Genomic DNA, 9,491 nt, shown 5'->3' on the forward strand with positions numbered 1-9,491 from the left:
CATTAATGAGCACTAGACTCTAATATACAGTAAAGCAAGCAAGCCCCATGGCAAGCACAGGAGCCCGTCAGTTAATAGCTAAACAGCAATAACAGCTACAAATTCGATCTAGCACATTTCAATCAAATCTGTCGTTATCTCAAACCCTTTGAGCCCCATGTCAGGTGCTAAAAAGGACTGTCGTGGTTTAACCCCAGCCAGCAACTAAGCCCCACACAGCTGCTTGCTTACTCCCCCCTGGTGGGATGGGGGAGAGAATCAGAAGACTAAAAGTGAGAAAACTCGTGGGTTGAGATAAAGACAGTTTAATAGGTGAAGCAAAAACCATGCACGCAAGCAAAGCAAAACAAGGAATTCATTCACCACTTCCCATCGGCAGGCAGGTGTTCAGCCATCTCCAGGGAAGCAGGGCTCCATCACGCGTAACAGTTACTTGGGAAGACAAACGCCATCACTCCGAACGTCCCCCCTTTCCTTCTTCTTCTCCCAGCTTTATATGCTGAGCATGATGTCATATGGTCTGGAATATCCCTTTGGTCAGTTGGGGTCAGCTGTCCCAGCTGTGTCCCCTCACAGCTTCTTGTGCACCCCCAGCCTACTCGCTGGTGGGGCGGTGTGAGAAGCAGCAAAGGCTTGACTCTGTGTAAGCACTGCTGGGCAATAACGAAAACATCCCTGTGTTATCAACACTGTTTCCAGCACAAATCCAAAACATAGCCCCATACTAGCTACTATGAAGAAAATTAACTCTATCCCAGCCAAAACCAGCACAGTGGGAAAGGGAGCCCAGGTGAGATTATCCAGCACCCTGTCCAACTGCATGTTGAAAACCTCCAGCGATGCGGACTCTACCACATCACTGGGGAGGTTGTTCCAGTGAATGATGGTTCCCACTGTAAAAAATGTCTTACATCAAGATGAATATGAACATATTGACATTATTGACAAAAAAAATCCCATTTGAACTGAAAGCATCCACTCTTACATTCCTGTATTGGGTTTGCACGGCAAGGTTTTGGTAGTGGGGGGGAGGGGAGCTACAGGGGTGGCGTCTGTGAGAAGCTGCTAGAAGCTTCCCCTATGTCCGATAGAACCAATGCCAGCCGGCTCCAAGACGGACCCGCTGCTGGCCAAGGCTGAGCCCATCAGCGACGGTGGTAGCGCCTCTGGGATAACATAGTTAAGAAGGGGGGCGGGAAACTGCTATGCAAGAGCAACTGCAGCCGGAGAGAGGAGTGAGAACATGTGAGAGGAACAACTCTGCAGACACCAAGGTCAGTGAAGAAGGAGGGGGAGGAGGTGCTCCAGGCACCGGAGCAGAGATTCCCCTGCAGCCCGTGGGGAAGACCACGGTGAGGCAGGCTGTGCCCCTGCAGCCCGTGGAGGTTAACGGTGGAGCAGATATCCACCTGCAGCCCGTGGAGGACCCCACACCAGAGCAGGTGGATGCAGCCGAAGGAGGCTGTGACCCTGTGGGAAGCCTGTGCTGGAGCAGGCTCCTGGCAGGACCTGTGGACCCATGGAGGGAGAGAGGAGCCCACGCTGGAGCAGGTTTGCTGGCAGGGCTTGTGACCCTGTGGGGGACCCACGCTGGAGCAGTCTGTTCCTGAAGGACTGCACCCCGTGGATGGGACCCACACTGGAGCAGTTCGTGAAGAACTACAGCCTGTGGGAAGGACTCGTGTTGGAGAAGTCTGTGGAGGACTGTCTCCTGTGGGAGGGACCCCACGCTGGAGCAGGGGAAGAGTGTGAGGAGTCCTCCCCCTGAGGAGAAAGGAGTGGCAGAGACAATGTGTGACAAACTGACTGCAACCCCCATTCCCCATCCCCCTGTGCTGCTCGGCAGAAGGAGGTAGAGAAAATTGGGAGTAAAGTTAAGCCTGGGAAGAAGGGAGAGGGGTGGGGGGATGGCATTTTTAAGATTTGGTTTTATTTCTCATTATCCTACTCTGATTTGACTGGTAATAAATTAAATTAATTTTTTTCCCCAAGTCGAGTCTGTTTTGCCCGTGATGGTAATTGCTGAGTGATCTCCCTGTCCTTATCTCGACCTGTGAGCCTTTTGTTATATTTTCCCTCCCCTGTCCAGCTGAGGAGGGGAGTGACAGAGCAGCTTTGGTGGGCACCTGACGTCCAGCCAGGGTCAACCCACCACCGTTCCTCAACATTTATTGCATTATATAACCTGCAAGCAGCTTAGGAGAGGTAGTCCCGTAATCACGTTATTCTCAACCCAGGAAGCTCTAGAACAAGCAAAGAGGACCTCATTGTTGCCGCTGAACTTCTGAACTTGTGTCAAGCTAAAATGCACTACAGTGGCAGCAAAAGAAAAGAGATGTCCGATAGTGGCACCACCAGTCTGGGAAGATCCATTTCACTGAAACTCTCAAGGGCAAGAAACAGACGGTGATTCCCACCACCCACCCCCATTTTTACGTGCTGCAAATACAGCAATAAATTCACATTTTAAAGCTAATGAAAAGCCAGATGTAATTAGTCAGCCAAGAAAGCCCAAACCAGCTCTACTTGGCTGTAACTTTGGAAAGATGGTGTTTTATCAACAACAAAAGTCAGACTCAAATAATGAATCCTTGACGTTATTGCTATCTTCTTTCCCTGCCCTGAAGGGAGGACAAAAGATTCTTAATTTATAAGGCCTCATTAACTTACCTCTCCTGGTACCTGAGCTAATTTTGGCATCTTTACAAAGCACTGTACAGGGCTAACGTTCCCAAGGCTTTTAAAGCCACTTCTGCCAAGCCTTCCTCCTAAATATGTTTTGCACTTAACAAGCGTTAAGAAATCCTTCGTACTATGTCGTTTAAAATTGTACTAACTCTTCCATCTGAAGGACTTTTTATCACATTGTCATTCTTTTTATAGTTAGAGCTCTAAAAATGAACTGACCCTTTGTTCACAAAGACCTTTATCATTTAATTCTCAGCACTGAAGAGCAGCTTAATGCCTTCGGAGTGGGAGGAGAGGACAGAGGAGTATTCTGCAAGAGACAGTAACGCGTTATTCTATAGGCACTAGCGGTGGCTTCACAAAGCCACTTTCTCACGTCTGGAGCCACCCAGCAATACAACCTGGGATGTCCCCGTTACGTTGCTTTCAGCGAATTGCAAGAGAATCAGTGTACGTGTATCTTTTGACAGCGGAAGCAATGTTCAGTCGTTGAGGTTTGCATTCCTCCTCCAGCCACTCCTCCAAGCTGTTGGGATGACAGTTGTGTCAAGCTGCTATTTCTTCATGTATTATCATGTATTTAAAATCTACTTACAGATTAGCACAGAACATAAAAACAATTCTCTAGAAGGAATGGCTGATTTTTTGCGAGTCCTAATATAAATTTTAGCCACAGAGAAAAACAAAAACAACCCTTGAAAATGCTGGTATCTGGTCCACAAAACCAGTATTGAATCTGTGGCTCTTTTATTTAGAATTGAAGAGGGTGGAGCGGTAAAAGGCAGGAAAGCAATTTTTTTTTTCCAAACAGTTGAAAAAAAAAATTGTTTGTTACTTCCCTCAATAGTTGCAGTTTCAAACAAGCCAACAAAAAAAGGCCACAAGTGCTGACACACCCCTCTTCCACCTTCAAAAGATGAAAGGAAAAGCCTTTATTTCCCTTTCTGCACTTGGCTTCTCTTTGCCTGTGCTACCCCGGAGCTCCCTGGGGTCTGGTTCACCGTGACGGTAAGGCCTGCTGGCCTCTGCATCCTTTCAAAACTGTAGCATTCAACTTTTTCTTCACCGGAGACGGTCCTGGTGCTTATGAGGCGAAATCCATCTCTGAGTAAAGTGTCAAGCAGCAGGCCTAGCACATTAGTACCGTTAATCAGCTTTCTATTATCAGGCTTTATGGAAACATACCTAAAATAAGAAAAAAGCAGTTACAACACACTTCAATTACTTCTTTGAAGGATGGCATCAGTTTTTTTTTAAAACAAACCAGGTCCTCAGACGGTGCAGGTCAGCACAGTTGCACCGGTTTACAGCAACCAAGGTTCCGGATATTTTTTTCCTCCTTTGAGGACAATTTCACTCTTTCCCTCATTATAAGAACAGTAATTCTCAGTTCATCCAGTTACATGTTGGGGAAGAAGCACTTCTCTTTCACCCCCACACCAAAACTTACTTTCTTAAGAAATAGCTGTGATGATAACCTCTGTCTCATTTCATTTCATGGAGGGGAGGTGAATGGCATGCTGTATATAATGCTGCAAGAGTTTTTCAGGTAAGAGTAAATGATGGAAAGGACAGTGAAGTCCCATTCCCCCCAACAGCACCACTCTTCGTTACATGGGATCTCTCTCTACAAACAGTGACATTTATTGCAAAGTTACCTTGTACAGCAGGTCTTGTGGCAACAAGTATGAAAATCATTTTCACATTGCCTCCAATGATTTTACTTGATATAAAGTACAGTTTAAGGATCTATCCAGACATTTCGAGGAACAGAAGTCAGGTAAAAATACTGTTACAAAATACATAAGCTGACAGGGGTGAAACTGTTCCACAGTTCACAGGAAAGTACACCAAACATTCATGGAAAGCACAAAAAAGGCAAAAGAGTCCATGTCACCACAAAGACTAAGTTGATAGAAATTCAACAGGCAACATCATCAAACCCGACTTGTTTCATTACTCAAAATAAGCTTTTCTATTGATCTGCAGAGGAAAATTTTTACCAAGTCTGAAGAAATAAAGGAAAGAATCAGGAATATTTTCCCCACTATTTAAGTTGCCATAACCTACTCAACCAATTGTTAGTCCATTAAAATTAGTAATACATTATAAAGTTAAGGTTTGGCACATAAATATATGTTGCTTTGCAAATGCAAACTAGTTTTTCTTCTACTTGCTTAGCTAAAGCAAGCTAGAAGAAAGATAAACTTTATTCATTTTTTTTTTTAAATAATCAAAAGACTGCTGTGTTGATTCATATATTCAGATAGAATAACCCTTTTGGAAATATTTCAATAAAATTTCCATAAAATTCCAGATGTTCTAACAGCCACAGAGGACAAATTAGGTTACATTTTCTTATACAGTAAGAATGTGTCTCCATACAATAGAGACATCCAGCAAAAGCTTGTTTAAAAAATGTAAGTTGTCATCAGAATACGATACTGCTATCAGAAAAATCACTGATATACAGTAATCTTAATAAAAACAGAACCTGGCTCTGAATTCAAAGAAAACCCACTGTGTAGCATATAGTTAATAATCTACTCCTTCTCCCTCCCCCAATAAAGGGCTCTACAAAAGCTTTCCAGTCCCTGAATTGCTATCTTAGTTCCACTGGTGTTTTTAACCCTGTTTAGCCATTCTCTTTTTCCTCTTTTCCACATGAAAGTCTTTTGGACCATGAGCTAGTGGAGATTTTAGGCTTCCCCAGTACTTCACTCCTTATTTAGTTTGTTTCCTTTGCTTCATTTTACTCTGTGTTTTTCAACTCCTCTAGAAGGTCATTGATGCCGTGAAATTCTAAAGCCTGGGAGAGCGAGTGAGGAGGAAAGGGCAGAGAGAAAGACCCAACGGAACTCAAAAACAAACATCGAGAACAGTATTTTAGAAAGCTGAAGAACAGGCAAACCAGTGTAACAGAAATTAAACTGGGTATTTCAGAACTAGAAAAAGATAACATTAAGCTAGCAGAAAGAAGGAAACATATTTCTTTTCTCTCAGACAGCCGTCCGACAGTTTCTTTAAAATGAGCTTTGCTAGCACGCAGCGCGTACTTCACGAACTAGAAGTCACGAAGACACTTCCATAATGAGAAGTCACACTAGGGAGAGTACCTGGCCACAAACTGGTCACCAGCAGAGTAGTCAGTACCACACTGAAAAACCATGTCGTGATGAGAAGGTCTTTCCAAAGGAAGTGGAACGAGTGGTTTCTGAGAAGGAAAAGGGCTGTTCCAGCTCTGTCCTGACTGCTGCCCTGTAAACACAGTGATCTGTTCAGCTAGTGTCTCAACAGTGGTACTGCAGGAACCAAAGATCCGGAAAAAGGCCTGCATCTCTTGGAGAGAAAAACGCACTTCCAAGATCTCCAGCCTCGGCTTCAGCAAATGTTCCTGGCTCAGGAGGTCAGCCAGAGGGTAGAGCCCATAGAATTCTGCTTCTCTCTGCAGCCTCTGATAGTCTGAGAAATCAGTAGGTAAGGAGACCTGGAGAGTCCTCAAGAATTCCATGATGTAACTAAACAAAGTTCCATCTCTGTCCACAAAAAACTCTCCATTCACCAGTTTAAATTCCCGGTTATCATTGTTCAACATCCGTGCTAGCCTGGACTCAGGGAACTGCTGCAAGGTGGAAGCCCGGGTTACAAATCTCACACCTCCCACGCTCAGAACGACCACCTCTTGATTACTCATCGCTATCTCAGCCACTCAAGAATTGCAACTCTCTGATCGACGTGTTTGTGACTTGATCTTTCCTAAACTGCAAGGCATCTGCAGCTGCAAGAACCATTCAGTGCTTTTAGCAAGTGTTTGGAGGGAGGTGTGGAGCAGCGACAGGATTCCCAGGCAACAAAGATGTAAATATCATGTACAATAGTTTTGTTTGCAGGGTTTGGTTGCTTGGAAACTTTGATTCTTGGAATTTAATGTTTTATTTTTGAAATGAACAGCTTGCAAGGACTACTGGAAGGCAGTGAATTGACTGTCACAACTTATTAAACCTTGAGAGAGGCCAACAAATATCCTCAAAGTATGGCATGCATTACATTTGTTTCCCGGTAATGTCAACTAAATATTTTCATTCTATATATTGCTGTTCATAGGACCACTGGAAAAAGAGGTTAGATGTGCTTCAAGCAATATATTTCAGTAGTGTATGCTCTTAAGGAAGGGCACTTCAGAGAACTCAAGCTTACAGTTCACTTTAAATCACTGTTATCCTGCAGCCAAGTCAATACACTCAGAAAATTCAATTAAGTCCTGAAACAAGGTACACGAAAATACAGTAACAGCAGAAGAGCCTATATATGTTCCAATGCTAAAGCACTTCCAAACACCAACAACATCCATACTCCTGTCGCGTTACGCACTCTGCTCCAACGAATCATCCCGTCATTCTTCCTGGCTTTTGGAATTACAATCTGGAGAGACAGAGAGGGACAGGAGAGAAACTGCTCTACCTGCCACCTTTGCAGAGCTAGAGAGCAAGCTGCCTTCCTGTGGCTGACCCGTGCGTGCCTTGCACTGCACTGAACTGTTTACATCAAGGCCACTTTTTAAGAAAGCGTGGCTTCAGAGAAATATGGATCTAACAAGACACCTCAGTTACCCCAACAATTTGATGTTGGAAAAGTAAACTGCAAAGCATGTACTATCTGCAAAGTACGTACTATCTTGCAGCTTGTTCTCCTCTTATCAACCTCAACTGATTTCTCTTGACCCCTAGAATTTATGCTTGCCCTGAAGATATATTTTTTGTACAGAACATGTAAACAATAACCAATATCTACAGTAATCTGAATGCACAGGATAATTACAACATTTGGTTATACAAAAAAATACATATACCTATTTCAGTGAGAAGTAACATCCTCAGATACAAAGTGGTTCCAGCATGTGAATGATGCACTCTGTATTTTGCAGTGGAAGGGCAATCCTCAACAAGCCTCTCAGTACAGCGCTCTTCTCAATCACAACTGTTCTTCCTCTTTCCAAACCACCTCCCAGTCAGAAAAAATTTTTTTTAAACTATGACCTTTTAGGAAGTGACACTTTTTATCTTATTCTACAATTACATTAACATTAAACTAACTACACAGTTTGGCCCTATATTTTGGTAAGAAAAATGATTTACAGTGAATAATATTCACATAATCACCACTGAAAGAAGAATCCAGAAACCATGTGTTTTGCAAAGCTCCATTTCATCTTCCAGTTTATCAGTGCTCAAACTATGTGAACAGTATGAATGTTTTGGAAACATTTTGAATCTTTGAATGTTTTCACCGGAAGTCTTAAAAAACCAATTAATTTTAAGAAGTTCTATGTTTTCTTCACCAGATCCCTCTTAGTTCTTATATTTCAGCAAGGACTTCACAACAGTTTATATTTGCACACAAACTGTGCAACATTATCCAGTACAACCAACGTATAGTTTTTACACTTTTCTCTTAGAAGTGAAGCTCCATCTGTCATCTGTTCCCAGTAAAAGACTGCATGGTCTGCTATCTCCACTGTATCTGCCAAATAGGACAAGCTAATTGTAAAGAATTGAGATTTCCAGCACTGGAGATTGTCAACGACTGACTCCACAAAGGACATTCTGGTGACAGCAAGAATAAGCAAGCAAATAAGAGAGTTCACTATAAATCTGCGCGACAAGACCGAGGGAATCTTGAATTTAAGAGTGTTGTTTTCCTGAGGCAAGGAAAGTTTGTCCACATCAACTAGTTTTATTCCATTCCACTGGCTGGTATCAAAACTCTTAATTGTAGGGCTGATGTCCACACTGGAACAAGGTAAAGGGGTTTCTTTGAGCACCTTGATTTTTTCCCTGAACTCCTGCATCTGTTGCAGAAATATAATGGGTTCAGACACATCTTTGAAGGCCTCTGCGATGTTAAAAGCCATCCGTTGCTCTTGCAGAATTGTGTTCAGTTTATTGATTTCCGGATCATAGGCCTGCATCACTGCAAGCTTCAGGGTCTCAAAGTCAGAGAGAATCTCATTTCGTTTCTGCTCCAGCGTGTGCTGCAGCTTCTCAAAGAACTCCTTCACTTTGTCAGAATCTTTGGTCAGCATCTGCAGAGCTTTCCTCTTACTGGTTTCTAAGGTATCCAGCCGTGAGAGGGCATCTCCACAACGCCAAGTTTCAAAGCCCTGAAACAGGGTTTCAAAAGCCCGCTTCTCCTGGGAATAAGCTTCTTCAATAGAACAGAAAACATGCTTTGTATGGTCACCACGGGTGGCACAAACCCCACAGATCAGCTGCATGTCTGTCCGGCAAAAAATGTTAAGGGGTTGCCCGCTGTGCACTTTGCACACAGGCATTTTTGGAGTTACTTTGATTTTGTTATACTTCTCCACGATACCTTTCAGGGAATAGTTGACTTGCAAGCTGTTGACTCCAGTAACGGGAGTTTCCTTCCTGCACGTGGGGCACTTGAAAGGGGACGGCCTCCAAAGCACATTCCGCACGTTTCCCTCAAGAATTCCTTCCAGACACTTTCTGCAGAAATTGTGTGAACAGGGCAAGACACGAGGATCATCAAACAGGCTACAGCAAATGGGACAGGTGAGATCTTCCTCTAGGAGCTCCATCATATCCTAGGAAAGAGAAGAAAGATGGTAACAGAACTTATAAAATTTATTTCTCCTCCAGGGAAACCATGCAAAAACCGATCTCCATCTGAGACACGGCTCAGTGAGAAAAGGATCTACTTTCTTCTCCAGTATCCTTAAGACAGAGCCTCAGCTGGGTTTTTGCAGCCAGTCCAGTTAGCTGTGGTACCTGGCCACCAGA

At 43.6% G+C, this 9,491-nt stretch overlaps 2 protein-coding genes across 2 annotated transcripts; both read right to left on the reverse strand.

The window, feature by feature from the left end:
- Window positions 1–3,520: 3,520 nt before the first annotated feature.
- Window positions 3,521–7,370, reverse strand: KCNRG (potassium channel regulator). Its single transcript, XM_050914868.1, has 2 exons — window positions 5,805–7,370; window positions 3,521–3,873 (listed from the first exon to the last, which is right to left on the reverse strand). The coding sequence occupies exons 1-2, from the start codon at window positions 6,380–6,382 to the stop codon at window positions 3,621–3,623; spliced, it is 831 nt and encodes a 276-aa protein (XP_050770825.1). The 5' UTR covers window positions 6,383–7,370; the 3' UTR covers window positions 3,521–3,620.
- On the reverse strand, window positions 7,362–9,289 carry TRIM13 (tripartite motif containing 13). The gene has a single exon (XM_050914867.1). The coding sequence runs from the start codon at window positions 9,287–9,289 to the stop codon at window positions 8,063–8,065; it is 1,227 nt and encodes a 408-aa protein (XP_050770824.1). The 3' UTR covers window positions 7,362–8,062.
- Window positions 9,290–9,491: the final 202 nt, after the last annotated feature.

The sequence above is a fragment of the Gymnogyps californianus genome, chromosome 1, assembly GCF_018139145.2.
Source record: "Gymnogyps californianus isolate 813 chromosome 1, ASM1813914v2, whole genome shotgun sequence".
Classification (NCBI taxonomy): domain Eukaryota; kingdom Metazoa; phylum Chordata; class Aves; order Accipitriformes; family Cathartidae; genus Gymnogyps; species Gymnogyps californianus.

Coding starts and splice junctions, on each gene's coding strand:
- KCNRG (XM_050914868.1), bottom strand. CDS start 6,382: ATGAGTAATCAAGAGGTGGTCGTTCTGAGCGTGGGAGGTGTGAGATTT. Junction 3,874..5,804: donor GGTGACCAGTTTGTGGCCAG/GTACTCTCCCTA, acceptor TTCTTATTTTAG/GTATGTTTCCATAAAGCCTG.
- TRIM13 (XM_050914867.1), bottom strand. CDS start 9,289: ATGGAGCTCCTAGAGGAAGATCTCACCTGTCCCATTTGCTGTAGCCTG.